Raw genomic sequence first — 21,325 nt, forward strand, 5'->3', positions numbered from 1 at the left:
TTCTCCCTCTCTCTTGTCATTCTCACATGCAGCTTCATTCAGTGTTTTAACATAATTACATTACAGTTAGGTAGTATTGTGCTGTCCATTTCTGAGTTTTTGTATCCAGTCCTGTTGCACAGTCTGTATCCCTTCAGCTCCAATTACCCACTATTTTACCCTATTTCTATCTCCTGATGGTCTCTGTTACCAATGACATATTCCAAGTTTATTCACTAATGTCGGTTCATATCAGTGAGACCATACAGTATTTGTCCTTTAGTTTTTGGCTAGTCTCACTCAGCATAATGTTCTCTAGGTCCATCCATGTTATTACATGCTTCATAAGTTTATTCTGTCTTAGAGCTGCATAATATTCCATCGTATGTATATACCGCAGTTTGTTTAGCCACTCGTCTGTTGATGGGCATTTTGGCTGTTTCCATCTCTTTGCAATTGTAAATAATGCTGCTATAAACATTGGTGTGCAAATGTCCGTTTGTGTCTTTGCCCTTAAGTCCTCTGAGTAGATACCTAGCAATGGTATTGCTGGGTCATATGGGAATTCTATATTCAGCTTTTTGAGGAAACACCAAACTGCCTTCCACAGTGGTTGCACCATTTGACATTCCCACCAACAGTGAATAAGTGTGCCTCTTTCTCCACATCCTCTCCAGCAGTTGTCATTTTCTGTTTTGTTGATAATGGCCATTCTGGTGGGTGTGAGATGATATCTCATTGTGGTTTTGATTTGCATTTCTCTAATGGCCAGGGACGTTGAACATCTCTTCATGTGCCTTTTGGCCATTTGTATTTCCTCTTCTGAGAAGTGTCTGTTCAAGTCTGTTTCCCATTTTGTAATTGGATTGGCTGTCTTTTTGTTGTTGAGTTGAACAATCTCTTTGTAAATTCTGGATACTAGACCGTTATCTGATATGTCGTTTCCAAATATTGTCTCGCATTGTGTAGGCTGTCTTTTTACTTTCTTGATGAAGTTCTTTGATGCACAAAAGTGTTTAATTTTGAGGAGCTCCTATTTATTTCTTTCTTTCTTCAGTGCTCTTGCTTTAGGTTTAAGGTCCATAAAACCGCCTCCAGTTATAAGATTCATAAGATATCTCCCTACATTTTCCTCTAACTGTTTTATGGTCTTAGACCTAATGTTTAGATCTTTGATCCATTTTGAGTTAACTTTTGTATAGGGTGTGAGATACGGGTCCTCTTTCATTCTTTTGCATATGGATATCCAGTTCTCTAGACATCATTTATTGAAGAGACTGTTCTGTCCCAGGTGAGTTGGCTTGACTGCCTTATCAAAGATCAAATGTCCATAGATGAGAGAGTCTATATCTGAGCACTCTATTCGATTCCATTGGTGGGACCCAGACTCTTAGTCTAACCTCAGGGCTGGGTGCTTGCAGAGACCAGGGGAGGAGTCGCAGAGCTGGCGCAGGGGCCAGTGTGCACATGGCTCAGCGGCTGCTGCTTCACCTGTTCTTCCTGGCCTTAGGCGCAGAGTGCTCTACCAGCGGGCACCCCGGAACATCCACCGTCACGTGATCCTCTCCGAGGTCAAGGAAGCCGTGGCTGCCCTGCCCCCGGTAAGGGTGCTGCCTGCATGCAGCCCACAGGCAGGAATCGGGCTGGGGCTCATGGGCGCAGCACAGAGCAGAGGTTCAGTTGCAGGAGGCTTTGCCATGCCTGTAGCTGTGTGTCCTTCGGGCATGGAGCCTGGCAGGTCACCTGTGACCAGCTGCATGAGGCCGTGTGTGTGACACCTCCCCTGGTCGTGCCCTTTAGTGTGTGTCTAGTACTCGATGTGTTAGGAAAAGGAAACCCAGCATATGAAAACAGTAAGGCAAGTTTTAGGCCATCATAAAGGCATAAGAGAAAGGGCAGGGCGTGGTGAAGTTGGAGATGGAAACTTGAAGACGTCCACTGAGGAGACCTTGGTCTTGGCTGTCTCTGTGCTGACCCTCACCACTCAGGCTCAGACTCCGAGCAGCAGAGTCACCTTTGTGTGACTCAGCTGTCGGGAGTAGGAGCCCCATGGGGAGTGCGCTCTTCCCAGGCACCCCCATCTACTCAAGGCGGAGAGCTGGGGTGGGGGCACCAGGAGCCCCGTGTGCCCACTGTGTGGCCTGCCCACCACACCTCGCTCCCGACCACAGGGCCAGTGTAGCCTCTTGACAGGGCAGAGTGTCCAGGTGCCTGGATTCCCAGCAAATGAGTCTAGTCCAAGTGGGAACCCCATCGAGGGACTGTTGGGGAGGGGCAGGGAGTTCTTCGCAGCACTCGAGCATCTCCATCTTGTGTCTCTTCCTGAAGGATGTGACCACGCAGCCTGTGATGGGGTTCGACCCTCTGCCTCCCTTGGACACCATCTACTCCTACGTCAGACCAGAGAGGTACCTGTCTCTACCTCCCGCTTTGCTCTCCCTCCCTGAGGCCAGTGATTGGGGCTCACATAGGAGGTCAGATGCAGGCATGTACTCTGCTGCAGGCCATTTCCTTTCACTTACTCATCTAATGTCTGAGCTTTTCTCTTTGTCGGTTCTGTAGCAGGTGCTGAAAAGATTGGGAAGCAAAAATAAGACATCACCTCTGCTCTTGTGGCGTGCACGTGGCAGCAGGGCAAACAGACATTACTGCAGAATCTAGAGCTAAATATGGAAGCAAAACCATTACAGGAAGCGGTGTGAAGGAAAGTGGGGGGTGTGTATGAGAGATGACAAGTTACACTGAGACATGAAGGGTGAGCTCACCTTAACCAAGGACAGGGAGGGTACATATTCAAGCAGAAGAGCTGGCATGTGCTGAAAGAAGACCCATGTGGCTGTCCGGGAGTGAGGGGCCTCAGGCGTGAAATGAGGAGGAAGCACAGCAGAGCCTGACTTGGGCTGCCTGTGCATGTGTGGATGGCCTTTGGGATCTGGGTCCTTGAAAGGCCCCTTTTTGTCCTCCCTTCTGGCCTTGAAAGCTGCGTGAGTGCCTTGCCTAGGGCCCTTCAAACCAGAGCAGTAGTTCTCAAAGGAAGCGTCAAGTACATCTCTCCATTCGGCAGAACACACTTTGTAGAGTGAAGACTGTCTTTTTCCACTGAATTGTTTTATGAAACGGGGGCTGCATGTTCATGGGGAGTAGTCTCTAGCAGGTCAAGGTGCAAGTTAGTAATGTCCTTGGGTTCAAAACGAGATGACCCAGCTCATGCCATCACAGACACTGCAGCACCGAGCAATTGCTGTGGTACCTTCCTGATGAGCTTTGTTCTGTTCTCTTTGCTCTCAGACCACAGTCTTTTACCCTCAGCAGCTTCAGCAGTGGGGTCTGCAGGTCTACTAGAGCTGGGCTGTAGTACCACACTTCACCTGTAGGGGTTGCCACTTAACACATGCCTTGGGAGCTTCTCTACATGAGTAGTTTATACTTTCTCTATTTGTTAAGTGAAGAACACATGAAACAACAGTTTTCCTTATAACCTGGCTGTGAAGACTCTGCTTTCCACTTCTGCTCAGTGTGTGTTTCTCAGGGTGCTTGTGTGATGTCTGGGCAAGTCTTTCCCCTGTTACGTTCTGGGGACCACAGCCCTGCCCTGGGCTGACTGGGGGTCTTCCCTGCTGGGGCACGGGGCAGCCGGCAGGGTCATTGTGTGCTAGTTGGTTCCCCAGCAGGCACCGGCTCAGTCTCACCCTGACCGTTCTCGGTGTTCTCTTCCAGGCTAGGCCCTGTCAACCATGGAAACACGATTGCCCTTTTCTTCCGGTCGCTCCTGCCCAATTACACCATGGAGGTATGTCCTCACAGCTGACCCCCACCACCCAGACCCTGCCAAGCATACGGGGCAGCAGTGGGCAGTGCAGGTGGGAGACTGGTGCTGCAGCCTGCCCCCAGGAGCTGCCCGTGGCCGAGTCTGGGGGAGACGCCTTGTAGGGCCAGGCTCGGGCCTGTCTCTGCGGGGTCCTGGGAAGTGTCATCCAGCGGCTAGTGCTGGGCTGCTGGCCACTCAGTCATGTCTCCTGTGCAGGGGGAGAGGCCGGACGAGGGCGTGGCTGGGGCTCTGAACCGCAACCAGGGCCTGAACCGGCTGATGCTGGCTGTGCGTGACATGATGGCCAACTTCCACTTCAATGACCTGGAGGGCGCACGCGAGGAGCCCCTGGACGGCGAGGCAGACTGGGACTGACCCTGGATGCGCTCCCAATGGCGTCTGCCCGGAGTTGCCAGTTCCCAGAGCAGGAACGCTGGCTGTGCACAGACCTGCCTGTCCCCTATAAATGCCACGGGACATGCCTGCTGTGGAGTGAGCCCCTCCTTCCCAGGGCAGGCCAGCACCCCGCAGCAGGCAGGCGGGCTCTTGGGACCGTCCAGTGAGCACATAGTCTGCAGCCAGGCGGAGGCCGTGCTGGGGTTGGCCCCTTGGGCTCCCACAGAGCTCGCAGCTGCCCTGCTCAGGCCTGGAGCCTCGGGTGCGTCTAGGGTGAACGAGCCGGGGCTTTCAGCACCCAAGCAGCCAGCCAGACCAGGCACACGGCCTTCGGCCATAAGCCCCAGACAAGATCTGTCCAATCTAATAAATTAATTTTACTGGAAGAGCTGAGGCTGGCACCCAGAGTTGAAAGGGAAGCTGGAGAGGCAGCCTTTTGAGAGGACCGAGGAGAGCTGGGTGGGTGGGTGGGTCCCAGCTCATGGGGTCAAAGGTCAGAACAGGGCCACACCCCCAGCTCAGAGCAAACTTGGGTGCTGCAGCCAGAGGAAAAGCAGACCACAACATGACTTTTGCAAGATCCAGGACTGGGCGAACTGCATGCAGTTCTGTCCTGAGCTGCCCCGGGCACCTCTCAGGCTCTTGGGTGCAGCCCACAGCTCCAGGGACCATTGTCCCTGGCCCCAGAGAAGCCCAGAAATCCCACCCACTTTCTGCCAGATCCCCTCCCTGCTGCTGTTGCACCTTCCCCACCCACCTTTGACCTGGAATGGGCCCAGGGCCCACAAGGTGATGGCTTCAGCCTCTGCCCCTGCTACACCCAGCTCAAGATCTGTGTCCTGCCTGCCCACTGGGGTTTTCCGACTGCTGAGATTTGTCAGGTCTGGGTGCAAGAGGTGATGCCACATTTGGGGGCCCAGCAGGAGCCCTCTTTGCTTGCCTCTTCACAAGGACACAGAGCTGTGCAGATATTTAAAGTGTCAAACTCTTCTCATCCTGCCCTTCCTTGCCAGCGTAACTGTATTTGTTGAGCGGTTGGTTCCTGGCCCCAGGTCCAGGAAGCATGTGTGACATGGGTGGCCTGCTCTGCTGGGTCCGTGTGTCCCTGGTCCGTACAGCTGGGTTGTCTGTGGGAGTAGATCGGGAGCCTGCTGGGGGGCTTTGGGAAAGGCTTTGGTTCCTGAAAATGACAGGCAAGCAAGGGAACTTACCTGACCTGCTTTTTCCTTTCAGTTTTAAACCCAGCCAGGCAAGGATGTGATGTCTGGAGCAGTGGCAGCCACCCTGTCACAGGAGTTCACAAACTTTAAAATACAGAGCTCATATTCTAGAGATGGTGGGGCAGGAAGGGAGATGCCGGGCGTGTGAGGGAACCATCCACCTCCAGCCTTGCTCTCCCAGGAGGTGGTTAAAGCATCAGTGTTTAAACAAGCTGCTCAGGCTCAGGGGAGCACCCAGCTATTTGTTTCTGGGGGTGAGGAAGGACTTGGCCCCCACATGTCATCTGCCTCAGAGGCTCAGCCTAGGTCCCTGGGCCTCCAAGAACCTGCCCAGCTCGACAAGAGGTGAGGTGTACAAGGGGCCGGTGGTCACAAGACCTCCTCCCTCCAAGGCAGGCCACCCCACAGTCTTGGGCACACGAGACATTTTGCCACCTCCCCAACCCCTAGAGAGCTCTGAGAGCCCTGCCAGACCCCAGCTGATGAGAGGTGGGGTGAGGGGAGAGGCCTGGGAGGGGAAGAGGGCAAGAAGGGGGACGGGGCTGGGGGCAGAGTGGAGTGGGCGGTGGCCCCACCTCCCGTGGGGCGGGCCAAAAGCACTCGCAGGAACTCCGCGCCCTGTCCACACAGAGCTGATGGGTGCAGGGAGCAGCCCCATTGTAGGTGCTGCTGGAGATGGCCTGATCGCAGCCTCTCCCACACGTTGCCTGGGAACTGGCCAGGTTCTCTCCAATGGTGGCAGGTGCCCTGCAGGAAACACGAGGATGACAGTGGGTGGCTGCATGGGAGGCAGGTAGAGGCAGAGAGGCTGGCCTGGGAGCTACAGCTCTGGTTGCACAGTCTCCCCCCGCCCCAAGTCTCATGGCCCGCCTCAGTTTCTCCTGGGGCACTGAGAGTGCTGCATTGTGACCTAATGGAACATGGTGCTCTGCAGCCTTCTTTGGTGTTTCCCCCCTGACCCATGCTCAGCTGCTGCCACCCCCCCCTGTAGGGAACCATGATGCATCCTGAGGCAGGGTTACCCCTTCCAGGCCCCCATTTCTGGGGAGAAGGCTGTAGTGGCCCTGCCAGAGCTGGTCCAAGTCTTGTGGTGTGGGAGGGGGCACTGAGACCACCAGGCCACATTCATAGAGTGTGGTGACCCTGCGAGTCACTCCTTCCTGAGGAGGTGCTGGTCCTCAGCTGGTGGTGGGGTGGGGTCGAGGGGTGGGGGGCGGGCACAGAGATTGGGCTGCCGGTGCTGGGAACGGTTTGGCTGGATCTGTCAAAGCTCAAGCTTGGTTTCTGGGGCACAACTCCGTTCTGGGCGTCACCCGTGCACCCTAAGAGGCTGGTAGGCGTGGTGTCCGCAAGGCAACTAATGGGGGAAGCCATCACGTGCCACTGTGGCTATGAGAAGCATGATGGGGCTCGGCCCTGTCACCACATCATGCACGCTGTGTTCCTTGTGTAGGGACTCAGTGTCGTGCGTCAATAAAACGTGGAAACAAGGGAGAAGGCGCATTGCTTTGCTGGTTGTGGGACGCGCGGTGTCCGTTACTGGGGGGTCCCACGTGGGGGCGTGGGAAAGCAGCCGAGAGCAGGAGCTGCACGCAGCCGGCCCCTCCCACCCCACCTGACTCCACGAGCACAAGGCAGCTTCAGAGCAGGGCCTGGGAAGCTGCCGGCCCTGCACTCGGCCCTCGGGCCCGTCCGGCAGCCGTGAATGCCCACAGTGTTCCATGCCCAGCTGCAGCCGCTGAGGCTGGAGACAGGAAGTCTGCCCTTGATGTGGCTGTGGAGGAAGTGGGTGCACGCGGGCCCACCCCTCAGGGGGACTGACCTGTGCGTAGCAGTTCCCAGCACCGCAGCACCCCCCACGCATGCACACGCATGTGTACACAAAGGCTCACACGCAGGAAGGGCTACTCCAAGGCTGGCCTGCAGAGGAGCAGGCCCCGGCCCCAAACTGGGGGCGCAAAGGCTCTAACCCCCCTGCCCCACGCCCCAAGCCCCCTGCTGCCCACGTGAGCGCAGACTTCTAATTGCTGGAAAGTTCTCCCAAGGCCAGCCCCCAGCTCCCCCACGCTCCCCTCACCCTGCAGTCAGTAATGAATGACCCCTCAGCTGGATGCCAGGGACGAGAAGGGGCGACGTGCGCGATGGGCCAGGGCCCGCGTCTGCAGCAACCGCTCGGGCCTCCGTGGGGGCGGCGCATGTGCTTGCCTGGGGCGCAGTGCCTCTGAGAAGGCGGGAGAAAGGCTCCCTTCTTCCCAGGGCCAGGAGGAGGGCAGGGCAGCGTGCCCCCACCGAGGTGGGCAAGGAGGAGCCGGGGCAGGCGAGCCCCGTGTGACTGCACCAGCCCGGAGGGTGCGGAGCTGCTGAGGCCAGCAGCGCGGGCGTCCAGGTGGAGGCGGCCGGCAGGGGATGCACAGCCCAGGGACGAGCTGAGCCGAGATGCCCGGGCGGGGGCCGCAGAGGCGGCTGGGGGTTTCCCTCAATTCCACGGCCCCCGCCGCACTGCCCCTGGGGCCGGCTGCCAACCAGACGGGGCCCGGGTGCCTGGAGGTGGCCATGCCGGACGGGCTGCTCCTCGGCCTGGGGCTAGTGAGCCTGGTGGAGAACGTGCTGGTGGTGGCCGCCATCGCCAGGAACCGCAACCTTCACTCGCCCATGTACTGCTTCGTCTGCTGCCTGGCCGTGTCCGACCTGCTGGTCAGCGCCAGCAGCCTGCTGGGCACGGCCGTCATGCTGCTGCTGGAGGCGGGCGTGCTGGCTGCCCAGGCCGCAGCCGTACAGCAGCTGCACCGCGCCGCCGATGTGCTGGTGTGTGGCGCCATGCTGTCCAGCCTCTGCTTCCTGGGCGCCATCGCCGTGGCCCGCTACATCACCGTCTTCCACGCACTGCGCTATCACAGCATTGTCACGCTGCGCCGCGCGCGCCGTGCCGTGGCTGCCATCTGGCTGGGCAGCGGCCTGTGCAGCGCGCTCCTCATCGCCTACTATGACCAGCCAGCCGCGCTGCTCTGCTTCATCGGCTTCTTCCTGGCGCTGCTGGTGCTCATGGCCGGCCTGCACCTGCACATGCTGGCCCGCGCCCGCCAGCATGCCCGCGGCATCGCCCGGCTGCAACCCCGCCCACCCGCGCGCCGGGGCCGCGGCCTCAAGGGCGCCGCCACCCTCTCCCTTCTGCTTGGCGCCTTCTGCCTCTGCTGGGGCCCCTTCTTCCTGCATCTTGTGCTGGTCGTCCTCTGCCCCCAGCACCCCACCTGCGGCTGCGTCTTCAAGAACTTCAACGTCTTCCTTGCCCTCGTCCTCTGCAACTCCATCATGGACCCCCTCATCTATGCCTTCCGCAGCCAGGAGCTCCGCAAGACCTTTCGGGAGATGCTGCCATGCTCCTGGTGAGGCCTCAGCCCAGGCTCCGGCAGCCACGTGCCGCCCTTCCCGGGAGGCCGTCTGCCTGTCTGCGCCACCACCTCCCGCGGTCGGGGGTCTCTGGACCCAGCCGAGCCGAGGAGCCCAGGGTGGAGCGGCTGCTGGGAGGGCTCAGAAGGGACAAAGCTGCCAGCAGAGCCGCCCTCGATGCAGCCACGAGGCTTCTCTGTCTGTCTGCGGCACCCCCACTGCTGGGCTGCCGTGAGACCGCCAGCCTGAATTGGGCTCAGGGTCAGCCTCCTGCCCAGTGATGGGTGCTGTGCCCAGTGCAGCCTCTTGGCCCACATCTGCCTGACGTGCAGAGCAGGAGGGCCGGGGACCGGGGATGTGGGGAAGACACACCGGCGTCCCAGGAACCAGCGAGGCCGCCCATGGCTGCCCAGCCTGAAGGAACTGCCTCCACACCCCCCTCCTCTCTGCTGTCTGTGGAGACACAGATCTCAGAGTAATCTGGGGCAAGCAGCACAGCCATCACCTCCTCCAGTGTGACGCCACCTCCCCGCCACTCACGCTGCGGCAGTGGGCACCCCTCTAGCCTCTGCCCTGCACCCCTGGGTCCCGACGCCCCTTCTTGGCTCTACCCTGGGATGTCTGAGGCCAGGCCCGGGGCCATGGGCTGCTTAGGGGTGCAGAGGGGAGCTGGGCACGCGAGTGGCGACAGCCTGCACCCCCTCTCCCCGCTCCGTGACGTTGGTGCCAGGATCCCACCTCCGCATCCCCCACCCAGCCCCGCCGCAGCCCACCCCCCCCCACTGGCAGCGCCAGCCCTGGTTCCCAGCAGCGCCTGCTTCTGCTGCGGGAGACAACAGTGAGTCAGCTTTGAACAGGCCCCGGAACCTTCCAGGGGCTCGGTGCTGCCAGCAGGGTGCGGGGTGGGCAATCAGCTCGGATGAGGAGGCAGCAGCCGCTGGGGAAGAGCCAGATGGGGGCAGGGAGGGGCTCCAGGTGGCAGAAACCAACCACAAAAAGCCACATCATGGACCCATCGTAGGGGAGGGGACAGCTCTTGAGAACAAAAGGTCCCAATTCTAGACCTGCCAAACTCTTGGGGGCTTCTCTTGGGAGAGAAGAGAGGGGTCTGCGCAGCCCCTCTCCGGGCTCTCAAACAGCCGCGGGTGCAGGCATCATCTTGAGGTCCCAGCGTGGGCTGTGGATGTCACTGGACAAAGTCGCCACTGAAGCACCAGGACAATTGCCACGGAGCCCCAGGAGTTCGCTTCCCTCGCTCCCTCCCCTCTTCCCAGAACAGTGTCCCCACGGGCGTCCTTCCACGCTGCCCCCAGTACAGGGGACCTCAGGGGGGTCAGAAACTGCCCCCAGCCCCGCCCAGGCCAGCCGGGCTCCTGCAGTGGATATGGGGGGCTCAAAGCACCACCCCGAGCCTTCTGACTCAGGCCTTGGGGGGCCGGCCGCGCCCCAATATTTATTTCTGTTCAAGGGGTGCAGAGCCGGCTCCAGCCCCTTCTCGCCTCCCAAGTCCCCCGAGGGTCCCTTGTCTGCTCCTCCTGCCCGCGTTGGGTGGCCGGGAGGAGCCCGTGACCCCTGCCCGGGAAGATGAGGGTCGGTCCCTAGGCGGGGGGGTCCGAGGCCGAGACACCCCTGCCCGCGACGCGGCCCCACCCGCCCCCGCCTCGCGCAGCCGCGCCCTGGACGCGGGCCGAGCCGTGCCGCAGTCCGCCGAGGCCGGGGATTGGCGCGCGGCGGCGGCGTCACGGGCGCGGGCGGGGCCCCACGTATAAGAGAGCGCGGCCCGGGGCGCAGACCCTCCGCACCGCCGCCGCTGCCCGCGCCGCTCCGAGGATGAGGGAGATCGTGCACATCCAGGCCGGCCAGTGCGGCAACCAGATCGGCGCCAAGGTGAGGCGCGCCGCGGGCGCCGGGGACCGGGGTCCGCGCCCTGCGCCCCACGTCTGCCCCCGCCACGCCGCCGGGCCGTCGCCCCTTCTTGGGGCCTCAACTGAGATTGAGCGAGATGCGGGGTGCAGGTGTGGGCGGGGCTGCCCCCCAGGAGTGAGGCCTCCCTGGGCACCGCCACGGGCGTCTCCCCCATCCCCCTCCGACGACCCTCGGCCTCCTGGCCCCACCCGAGTCCTTTGTTGGGGGAGGGCGGGGCCGGGACTCGCGGGCGACCTTGGTGCGGGGACAGATCCCCGCAGGCAGCCCCGCCTGGGCAAGCCCTGGGCCGGCCGGACCGCGCCCACCCGCGACGGGCGTTGGACGTGGGGACAAAGCCCGGCTGTCGGAGTGGGGCGGGGGCTGCACACCGTTCGGTCCCCGTCTCCGGATGCTGCGGGGAGGCAGGGGCGTGGGTGCCGGCCCCTGGGGACCTTCTCGAGGATGCTGCGCAATCCCCAGCCGATCCCCTGCGGCGGGGGTCGCGGGCCCGGCTGCAGCCCGAGGTCCGCAGCAGCTGCGTGACAGAAGCTGGCGCCCACCCGAGAGCGGGCCATGCAGCCCCCAGCGCGGTGGGCGGGGCCCCCGAGGCAGAACAATGGGGCCGTGGTGGGGTGGGGGGAGCTTTTGTCAGGACCAAGGCCAGGGGCCCAGCGCCCGTCCCGCGGGGGGCTGAGAGGAGGGCCTGGAGGGCACGGCTTCCTCCCAGGCTGTTACCACGGAAACCAGGCAAGAACAAAAAGGCTGGTCACCAGCGGCTGGGGCGGCCGCGCGGCTGACATGGAAATTGCAGGCTGGGCTCTGGGGCGGAGGCGCCTCGAATGGGGGAGGGGGCGAAGCAGGGGGAGGGGCGAGACAGGGGAGGGGGCGAGGCAGGGGGAGGGGGCGAGGCAGGGGGCAGACTCTCTCGCATAGGAAGAGCACAGCTGTGTCTGCCCCAAGGGGCGCGGGGGATAGGAGGCGCGGCTTCAAGTCCCACCGCTGCCCTGGCTAGGCCCTAGGGCCTCAGCGCTGCCCGGACATCTGCCCCTGGGAGGGGCGGGGGTCACGGGTGGGAGTGGTGGCCCAGCTCCACCGACACCCCCTTTTTTCCGTGCTTCTTGAGCCCAGCGCAGCCCCGAGGCTGGAAGCGTCTTCCACCAGGGCAGGGCGGGCGGAGGGGCCGCTGCCCGCGCAGGGCATTGTCCTTGGCCCTGATTTTTGTTTCTCGGCCCTGGGACCCTTGGGGTTGCCCATTGCTCTTTATTCCTTTTGTTTTTCTCTTAATATATGCTGGTTAAAAGATAATATGAGATCCTTCCTATCAACTCAAACAATAGAGGGCTGCGTTTTGGAAAAATAAAATTTCTCCCCCTCACTGCCAGCCTCGGTCATTTAGTTGACGTCCTTCAAGCGCCCCCTCCCCCAGGTGCCCCAAGCCCTGGGAGGTCCTTCCACGTGGGCGTCTACCCCCGGGTCGCAGAGTCTCTTGACCATTTGTCTCCACACCCGTGGGTAGCGTCTGGTCCACAAGAGGATCCCACCCGCCCCGGACTGAGGGGCGGCCCGAGGAGGGGCAGCGCTAAAGACAGGAATTCCTAGCGGCTGCCACTGGCCCCGCGTTAGTCCCGGTGCTGGGTGCTGGGTTACCATTACCCGTTACCCTTCCCCGCAGGCTTCAGCCGGGGAGTCACGGGTGAGCACCGCAGGGATGCGGACCCAGGGCGGTGAGGGCTGACCAGCTGGCCGCGGACACCCCGGGCAAGGGTGGGCTTCCCCGGCTCTCCCCCGGGTCCCCGCCGCCGCGCCGGGAGCCTTTCCTGGAGGGTCCCGGTGCTCCCGCCCCTCTCTGCGCCGCCAGGGACCCCCCTGGAGCTGCCTCCGGCGCCGCCTTTGTCTGCGCCCCCGCCCTCCGCCCGTCGGGGGCTCCAGGGGCGGTCCCCACCCGGCTGCGGGGCGGGCCTCGGAGGGCGGGGCTGGCGGCTCCTTTCTCTCGGTGGCGCGCGTCCTGGCCCCAGCCCCGCGCCCTTCGGAGCGACAGCCCGGGCGCTGTCCGTGGTGCTGACGCGGTGGGGCCGGGGGCGCTCGGAGACAGGGCCGGGCGGGCTGGGGCGCGCCCTCGGGGTTTGGGGAGGGCCCCAACGAGTCCCCCAGCCTTCCGGGGTGTGTCGCGCTCCCAACCCCGCCCTGCGCGTCAGCACCACGGACAGTGCCCGGGCTCTGAGTGGGTGGTTTTCTCACTTGTGCTGACTGTAGTAATAACAATTTCCTATTTAATTTACAAAATTGTATTTTATTACTTACTAAGTGTTTTAACAAGATAGTTACTTTATTATTCTAACAATTTTTATTAATTTTAACTGCACAAACAATTGTTACTATATCCTTTAAAAAACTGGAAACTGCAGATAGGGCTAATGCCATGGCCTCATGGCCCATGCGTCTCCAGGTGGCACGGCTGGTTGTGCCTTTTCTGGGCAACTTGCTCTCTCACTCAAGTGTGGGTCTTGGAGAGTGACTCACCCTCACCATGAGCTGCCACATTCTTTCAACTGCTCCACAGTATTCCAAATATATTGATTTTTAAAGCTTTTACAATTTTTTATTTGTTACCTATGCACATGACTTTAATGTTTTAAATAACTACCAGGCATTTTGCCATGACAAAGGCAGCATTCACTGGACGTTTGGCTGTGCCTGGTGTTGCTGGCCTGGTTGTCACTGGTGCTGGGTGGGCGGGGTCTGCACCTGCTCCACTGTCCTCAAGGACCTGCCTCACCCTCTGCACAGGGCTGTCCCCGTGCATCACTGGCCCAGTGTCCTCCCCCACACACACACACACTTTGAGCTCACAGGTCCTTGTGGACGTCCCTGAAAGCAGAAGTCTGGGATGCAGCAGGGCTGTGGGACCAAGACTCAGCGAATGGATGGAAAGCTTCCCGCAACCATCCAGGCTGGCTGAGAGCTCGGGGCCAAGCCTGGGGGGTCAATAACCCTTCTGCATGTTTATTTTTTTTAAGTATAAAATCAGTGCATACTCAATACAAAAAGAAGAAAACTTAGCCATGACAAAAATGTGCAAAAGGAGAAAATAAAATCCACCCCCAACTTGCTGAGCAGTAACAGTCTCCTTGGGCAGGCCTGTAGCTTTTGATAGTCATGACATTATTCATACTTTTTGGTTTTTTAAGTTTATTTTTAGCTTTTTTTTTTTCTTTTCCTTTGGAAAAGTTAATACATGCACATGACAACAATTCCTAACAGAGGATGTACAGGGAGAAGTCTCTGCCTCCCAGGCTGGCACCGACCCCGGCGGCTTGTGGCTTGCTTCAGTCTGTGTTAGCATGAGTTGCTCACTCTCTGAGGCCTCATAACCTCTAACTCATCGGGCAGCTGTTCCAACCCTGAGGAGTGAAGGGGACTTTGGGAGAGCCAGGGGGCTGTGGTGCACCCAGCCCGTGAGCCGTGCAGCATGAGTGGGGGTGCTCCCCCTCCACGGGGGGCCCCCAGCCCTGTCCACCAGTCCCTGCTCAAGCGCTTTGCAACAACCTGCTCTCATCAACAGGTGCGCCGCACCAGTGGGCCCGCTGAGGCCCCAGGGCCACAAAACAGGGTGGGGAGGGATGTGGGGAAGTGCTCTGAGCTGCTGTCTGGAGAGTGGTCCCTGCGCGACGATCCCGGCATGCGGGCGCCTCATGTCCCCTGTGGACTGAGACCAGGAGCATGCTGACGGCCTTAGACGTGATTTGTCTGGATACTGAGTGGCCATGGAGGGAGTCTGGGCTTCCACCCACTGCCCATGGATAGCCCTGGCCCCTGCACCTCAGTTCCTTCATCCGAAACAAGGGAATGATTGTCAACATCCCAGGGAGGCTGTTCGTCCTTCATTCCTCCACGCTGGCACCAAGTGGCCAGAGCCCCTCACCAAGGAGGGCAGAGCTGGGCTGGGAGCTGGGGCTGCTTCTCAGCCCTGGGTGGCCAATCACTCTGGACACGCCGACAGTGGACGGGTACATGTATCACAGCAGTTTCTTATGGGTGACAGGGAGGGGCTCTTTCCCAAAGCCACTCAGAGGGGCCGTGCAGGCCGCTGTGGCTGAGGGCAAGAGACGACCCGGCTGGGCTCTGGCCACCTCCTGACCCCCTGCCCCCTGCAGTTCTGGGAAGTGATCAGCGATGAGCACGGCATCGACCCCAGTGGCAACTACGTGGGGGACTCCGACCTGCAGCTGGAGCGGATCAGCGTCTACTACAACGAGGCCTCCTGTGAGTGCCCTGGGCCCCGGGCACTGGGGTCGCCCTGGCCGCCTGAGCCCCGGCCAAGCCCAGTAACTGAGCCAGGTACCCAGGCTCAGACAACAAAGATCGCCAGCACTGGGTGTGACTGAGTCCCCAGCAGCAGGGCAGTGGTCCCTGGAACGGTCCGGGCAGGGGGTCACCCAAGCAGTGTGGCCGGGGCCATTTTGTGGGTGGCACAGAATGGCTTCCACAGCGAGCGGGGGACATTGGCCCTGCCTCTCGTGGCTGCCTTGCTGCGGCCTGCCGGGCCTGGGGCCTCCACTGCGATCCCCTTTATGCACAGAACTGAGAATTAAGGCTGCGATTCGACGGTCAAGCTCAGCTTTGATGCCAGAGGGTCGGGGTGGAGGCTGGGGGTGGGGTGGGGGTGGAGCCCCCGCAAAGAGCCAAGTTCACACCCAAACCCTTGCAGCTCACAAGTACGTGCCTCGGGCCATCCTGGTAGACCTGGAGCCTGGCACCATGGACAGCGTCCGCTCTGGGGCCTTCGGCCACCTCTTCAGGCCTGACAACTTCATCTTCGGTAAGTTTCCCGCACGCTGAGCTCTGAAGGTGGACCTGCCACCTGGTGGGCAAGAAACAAAAGGCTAGGGTGGGCAGGGCATCGACCCTCATTTTGGGGTAGTGGGGGCCCAGCAAGCGGAAAGGCAGGAGGTGGGGATCCCAGGGCTGGCAGAGCAGCTGGGGGACAGGAGCCAGGGGGCAGTGAGGAGGTTGGGAAGGACCCCTGCTCCCAGCCATGAGCCAGCACCTCTACCCGGTGCTGCTCCCCATTGGGCACGGGCTGGAGGGGCTCCCGATCTGCAGAGCCTGCTGAAGCCAAGGGGCCTTGCCCCCATCTGGCCACAGAGCAGGGCTGCATGGTCCCATGTGGGCTGAGGGGTGGGCAGGGGGGCCCGCTTCGGCTGCGCCTGACCTGCGTCTGTCCCCCCTTTCCTACCGCAGGCCAGAGCGGGGCTGGCAACAACTGGGCCAAGGGCCACTACACGGAGGGCGCCGAGCTGGTGGACTCGGTGCTGGACGTGGTGCGGAAGGAGTGTGAGAACTGCGACTGCCTGCAGGGCTTCCAGCTGACCCACTCTCTGGGCGGCGGCACGGGCTCCGGCATGGGCACCCTCCTCATCAGCAAGGTGCGTGAGGAGTACCCCGACCGCATCATGAACACCTTCAGCGTCGTGCCCTCCCCCAAGGTGTCGGACACGGTGGTGGAGCCCTACAACGCCACGCTCTCCATCCACCAGCTGGTGGAGAACACGGACGAGACCTACTGCATCGACAACGAGGCCCTCTATGACATCTGCTTCCGCACACTCAAGCTGGCCACGCCCACCTACGGCGACCTCAACCACCTGGTGTCGGCCACCATGAGCGGTGTCACCACCTCGCTGCGCTTCCCGGGCCAGCTCAACGCGGACCTGCGCAAGCTGGCCGTCAACATGGTGCCCTTCCCGCGCCTGCACTTCTTCATGCCCGGCTTCGCGCCGCTCACGGCCCGGGGCAGCCAGCAGTACCGCGCGCTGACCGTGCCCGAGCTCACCCAGCAGATGTTCGATGCCAAGAACATGATGGCAGCCTGCGACCCGCGCCACGGCCGCTACCTGACGGTGGCCACCGTCTTCCGCGGCCGCATGTCCATGAAGGAGGTGGACGAGCAGATGCTGGCCATCCAGAGCAAGAACAGCAGCTACTTCGTGGAGTGGATCCCCAACAACGTGAAGGTGGCCGTGTGCGACATCCCGCCCCGCGGCCTGAAGATGTCGTCCACCTTCATCGGCAACAGCACGGCCATCCAGGAGCTGTTCAAGCGCATCTCGGAGCAGTTCACCGCCATGTTCCGGCGCAAGGCCTTCCTGCACTGGTACACGGGCGAGGGCATGGACGAGATGGAGTTCACCGAGGCCGAGAGCAACATGAACGACCTGGTGTCCGAGTACCAGCAGTACCAGGACGCCACCGCCGAGGAGGAGGGCGAGATGTACGAAGACGACGAGGAGGAGTCGGAGGCACAGGGCCCCAAGTGAGGCCACCGGGGTGGGGGGGCCGGGCGGCCGGAGCCAGGGAGCAGCCCCCGCCCCCGGGCCCCCGGCAGCGCCTCCCAGCAGCCGCCGGGCGGGTTGCCTCACCCCAGGGGTCCCCAGGTTCGTCCATCAGCGTCATGACCGTCCCCTCCCTGGACGGGACCCCCCTGGCCCATCGCGGTTTCTGTGTTGTCCATTTGTCTCCTTGCGTTACTGCAGCCCCGGCCTGATGTTTCACGTTTGGTTTTGTTTTTTTACTGGTTTGTGTTGATTTGGGGGGGATACTTAATAAATTTATTGCTGTCTGATGCCCTTGTCTGCTGCTGGAGATTTCTTTGTATTCTGGAAAGTTGGGCCCAGAGGGGTGAGGAGGGGCGGGTAGGGAGCTCCAGCTGGAGGCCAAGAGTCACTGTCTCCCAGTAAGCTCGAGGCATGCCCGCAGGGGGCCCTGGGGAGTGGGGGACCCTGGGGGGCCCTGGGGAGTGGGGGGTTCAGGGGTCCTCCAGGGACTGGGAGTCCTGGGGGATTCTGGGGAGTGGGGGGCTCAGGGGGCTCTGGGGAATAGGAGTTCTGGGGGGCTCTGGGGAGCCGGGTCCCTGGGGGGCCTTGGGGAGTGGGGGGCTCCAGGGACCGGGGACCCTGCGGGGCTCCTGGAAGAGGGGAGCCAGGGGTCCCACAAAACGTAGAGCTCTCCTGCGTTCTCGGCCACGTGACACCCCAAGAGCGGCTTCCTCAGTGCTCATCTCCAGGAGCCGAGAGGCCGGGGGGCCATCAGGAAACAGAGCCTGAGGAAGCTTCTGGGACACGGACCACAAGCCGGGGCTTCCGGGCAGGCAGGTCCACTGATTGTCCTCCACCTCCTGCCGGCGGCCGGGCCCGGTAAACAGGGCAGGACCCACCTCGGGCCCTCAGCGCCATGGAGGGGTTGGTGTGGCAGAGGTTGCCAACTCCAATCCCAGGGGCCTCCCAGGGTGCCGGCCTACACGTGGCATTTATCAGCTTCTCAAAGGGTCAGAGACCCAAAAAGCATCTACAACCCCGGGCTCCTGGCATCCGAGGAGTCTGGTCAGGTCCCAGGACTTGTGGTGCATCTGAAGGAGGCCTCAAGGCAGCAGGACAGCCCCCCACCACGTCCGCAGGGGTTTTGCCTGCAGGTTCCCGTGGAGCCAGAGGCTCTCAGACCTCGGCCCGGGCCCAGCTTCTCTCTCCACGGGCCAGCTGCCTTCCTGACACCGCTGCTGGGCCCCTGGGGTCAGTCACTCCCAGGCCAGGGCAGGTGGGAGGGAAGACACCGCGCAGACGCGAGCATTCTAGGCCTCTGGGTGCGGCCCAGGGGAGACGCACACCTGACCCTTCACACTGAGCCTCCTGTCCCTCCCCACCAGCGAGGCCCACCCGGGAGCCCACCTGCTCGCACCTCTTTCTCTGTCTATCAGCAAATCTGGTGGCTCTGCCTTCCAAACCCACTCAAGCCCCTCCCCCCACAGCAGCCAGACAATCTGCATCCTGAGCTCAGACCCCCACAGGGCCCCCACCCAGAGTGAACAAAGCCCCCGTGACGGCTGCAAGATACCACTGCACCTGTCCTCTCTGCGACATCCTCCCAGCTCCCCCCTCAAAATGTCTGTTCTGTCCACACAGCTATTCTGGTTCTGTCTGAATGGTCCTTCATGGCCCCAAGATAACTGCCACTGCTCCAGGCATCACAGCTGGGTCAGAGACAGAAAAAGGAAGTTTTTTATCCTGCAGCTCCTTCCAGAGAAGAAATCCCAGGACACCCCAGCAACTGTCCCCCATGTCTTCTTGGCTTGGGTTGTGGGCCTGTTCTTTCTTTTTTTTTTTTTTTTTTAACTTTTTTTTATTGTATAATATAACGTATATATAAAGTAAAGAAAGAAACAAGTAATAGTTTTCAAAGCACTCTTCAACAAGTAGTTACAGGACAGATCCCAGAGTTCGTCATGGGCTACTATACAATCCTCTCAGATTTTTCCTTCTAGTTGCTCTAGAATGTAGGAGGCTAGAAGGAATTAATATTTTTTATCACCACGATCCACTTTTCTTCTTTTTTTGTGAAAAATAACATATGCACAAAAATCAATAAATTTCAAAGCACAAAACCCTGAAAAGTCTACAGCAAAGCTACTAGAGCTAATAAATGAGTACAGCAAAGTGGCAGGATACAAGATCAAAACCAAAAAATCAATAGCATTTTGATACACTAGTGATAAGCAATCTGAGGAGGGAATCCAGAAATAAATTCCATTTACAGTAGCAACCAGAATAGTAAAATATTTAGGAATAAATTTTTAACTAAGGAAAAAAAATTTTCAAAGTGCAGCACAACAATTAATTATAAAACAGATTTTAGGGTTTGAAAATTCCACAATTTTAGGTTTTTACTTCTAACTGCTCTAAGATACTGGAGACTAAAAGAAATTTAAATTTAATGACTCAGCATTCATATTTATTTCTTAAATCCTATCTTCTCTGTATAACTCCACCATCACCTTTGATCTTTCCATCCCTCTCTTTAGAGGTGTTGGGCTATGGCCATTCTAACTTTCCCATGTTGGAAAGGTCTGTCACTAATATGGGGTAGGGAGATGGAACTATCTGATGTTCTGGAGAGACTGGGCCCTCTAGGTTTCAGGATTTATCTGGTCCAGGGACCCATCTGGAGGTCATAGGTTTCTGGAAAGCTACCCTGGTGCCTGGAACCCTTGTGGAATCTTATAAATTGCCTCATGTGTTCTTTAGGATTGACTGGAATGGTCCTGGTTGGGGGTTGGCAGGTTATGATAGGTAGCAAGGTCTACCTGAAGCTTGTGTAAGAGCAGCCTCCAGAGCAGCCTCTCGACTCTATTTGAACTCTCTCTGCCACTGATACTTTATTAATTACACTTCTTTTCCCCCTTTTGGTCAGGATGGAATTGTTGATCCCACCGGGCCAGGGAGACTTTCACTCGCAGGTGCCACGTCCCACGTAAGGGGAGTGCATGCCTGTTCTTAAAGGAATCTCTGGCAAGGGACCTAGAACCACCCCGAATGGTCTTCATTGGTTCAGGGTCACCTGAGGCTGAGAAAGAGCCGCCTGGGTGAAAGCAGAGCTCTGGCAATGGTAAAAATGGAGACGAGGGATTGGAGAATGCCATGAAACCGGTGCCTACTTCACAGATGGACCAGAAGGGTGAAAGGGCAGGACTGCAAAGGGTGGGCTGGGGTGGGGGAGCCAGGAGGCCAGTCCTACAAGGGAGAAGACACGACCTGGTATCTGCCCAGGTCAGGGTGAGGCGGAGGGCAGAGGCCTTTCCAGGTGTGTGGCAGGTGCTACCTCCTCCAGGCAGGAGCTGGGGGGCCGCAGTGGGACAGAAGCTTTAGGGCTCCTCTCAGCCTTGAGATGCTGAGACCCTCTGGCTGATTGTATTTTTCAAAAGTGGTCACAGATATCTCTCATTCCACAGGTTCTCCTGCTTTGTGACCTCTCACTTCCCCAGTAAGCTCCGGGCCCCAGTGCCCCTCTGCTGCTTGTCCTTCCCGGGGGGAGGAGCTTACCTTAATAAAGTTGTTATGAAAAAGCAACTCCTGGCGGCCTTCCACTTCACCGAACCCGTTTCAAAGGCCGGTCCTGCCCCGGGGGGCGGCGATGCGCCAAGCCGCACCACCCCCCCGCCCCCGCGCCTTTGCCACCCCCCCCCGCCCCCGCGCCTTTGCCACCCCCCCCCCCCCCGCCCCCGCGCCTTTGCCGCCCCCGTGAGCTCCGCCTGCTCGTCACGTCCGACTCTCCCTGTTATTAACGACGCGCGGCCCGGGTTACCTCCAGGCTCCTGGGCTGGCTCGGGCAGGTTGGCGCTCAGTCACGCGTGGGGCCGAGGCAGGAGCAGCAGAGCGAGGCAGACGGCCCAGCCTGGTACCCACAGCGCGGTTTGGCTGCCGCACACCGGCCCCCGCGGTACCATTCGCCCCTCAAAGCAAACAAGGCCTGCCCAGTGCCCGGCTCAGGGCAGGGGCAACAAACGCGCAAAGTAAACAGCACAGGCCCTCGGAGGGGCGGGGCCCGGGAGTGGGAGAAGAGAAGGTGCCGGGGCTCCCGCCCCCACGGCAGGAGAGGGACGCCCCGGAGGCGGACCTGCCGCGGGGGACAAGTGCAGCTCCTGCCCCAGGACCCCCACGGGAGCGGCAGGATCTGCCTGCCGGGGCAAGTCGCTGGGACCCTGAGCCTCCAGGCCTGCAGGCTGCGGGGGCGGGGGCAGGGCTGGGGCCCCCCCTCGGCAAGCTGGGCCAGTCCACAGGAGGCCAAAGCTACCAGGGGAAAC

General features: G+C 60.2%; 3 protein-coding genes and 1 long non-coding RNA gene across 6 annotated transcripts in view; 3 read left to right on the forward strand and 1 right to left on the reverse strand.

Annotated features, from left to right (window-relative positions):
• The window catches only part of TCF25 (TCF25 ribosome quality control complex subunit), a 29,899-nt gene extending 24,715 nt beyond the window's left edge, over positions 1-5,184 (forward strand). The window contains exons 14-17 of the mRNA XM_077133337.1: positions 1,490-1,580; positions 2,308-2,387; positions 3,697-3,769; positions 4,004-5,184. Of these exons, the coding sequence (XP_076989452.1) occupies positions 1,490-1,580; positions 2,308-2,387; positions 3,697-3,769; positions 4,004-4,162 (403 nt within the window). The 3' untranslated portion in view covers positions 4,163-5,184. The remainder of the gene's footprint in view (positions 1-1,489; positions 1,581-2,307; positions 2,388-3,696; positions 3,770-4,003) is intronic.
• Positions 5,185-7,839: 2,655 nt separating this feature from the next.
• Positions 7,840-8,790, forward strand: MC1R (melanocortin 1 receptor). Its single transcript, XM_077133343.1, has one exon. It carries the CDS (start codon positions 7,840-7,842, stop codon positions 8,788-8,790), a length of 951 nt encoding a protein of 316 aa, XP_076989458.1.
• A 1,807-nt stretch (positions 8,791-10,597) lies between these two features.
• Positions 10,598-17,312, forward strand: TUBB3 (tubulin beta 3 class III). 3 transcript variants are annotated; one of them, XM_077133340.1, is made up of 4 exons: positions 10,598-10,677; positions 14,802-14,958; positions 15,404-15,514; positions 15,937-17,312. In XM_077133340.1, exons 1-4 carry the CDS (start codon positions 10,621-10,623, stop codon positions 17,010-17,012), a joined length of 1,401 nt encoding a protein of 466 aa, XP_076989455.1. In that variant the 5' UTR covers positions 10,598-10,620; the 3' UTR covers positions 17,013-17,312. The 3 variants fall into 3 exon arrangements, with proteins under 3 accessions (XP_076989455.1, XP_076989453.1, XP_076989454.1); XM_077133338.1 differs by having other exon boundaries at positions 14,850-14,958; XM_077133339.1 differs by lacking the exon at positions 10,598-10,677 and adding an exon at positions 11,353-11,442 and having other exon boundaries at positions 14,850-14,958.
• LOC143659932 (uncharacterized) lies at positions 13,878-21,226 on the reverse strand. The gene is made up of 3 exons (XR_013163810.1): positions 20,827-21,226; positions 15,419-15,556; positions 13,878-14,096 (listed from the first exon to the last, which is right to left on the reverse strand). It is a non-coding gene; the product is annotated as an uncharacterized LOC143659932 (long non-coding RNA).
• Between the last annotated feature and the right edge of the window lie 99 nt (positions 21,227-21,325).

This window comes from Tamandua tetradactyla, chromosome 16 (genome assembly GCF_023851605.1).
Source record: "Tamandua tetradactyla isolate mTamTet1 chromosome 16, mTamTet1.pri, whole genome shotgun sequence".
In the NCBI taxonomy this organism is placed as follows: domain Eukaryota; kingdom Metazoa; phylum Chordata; class Mammalia; order Pilosa; family Myrmecophagidae; genus Tamandua; species Tamandua tetradactyla.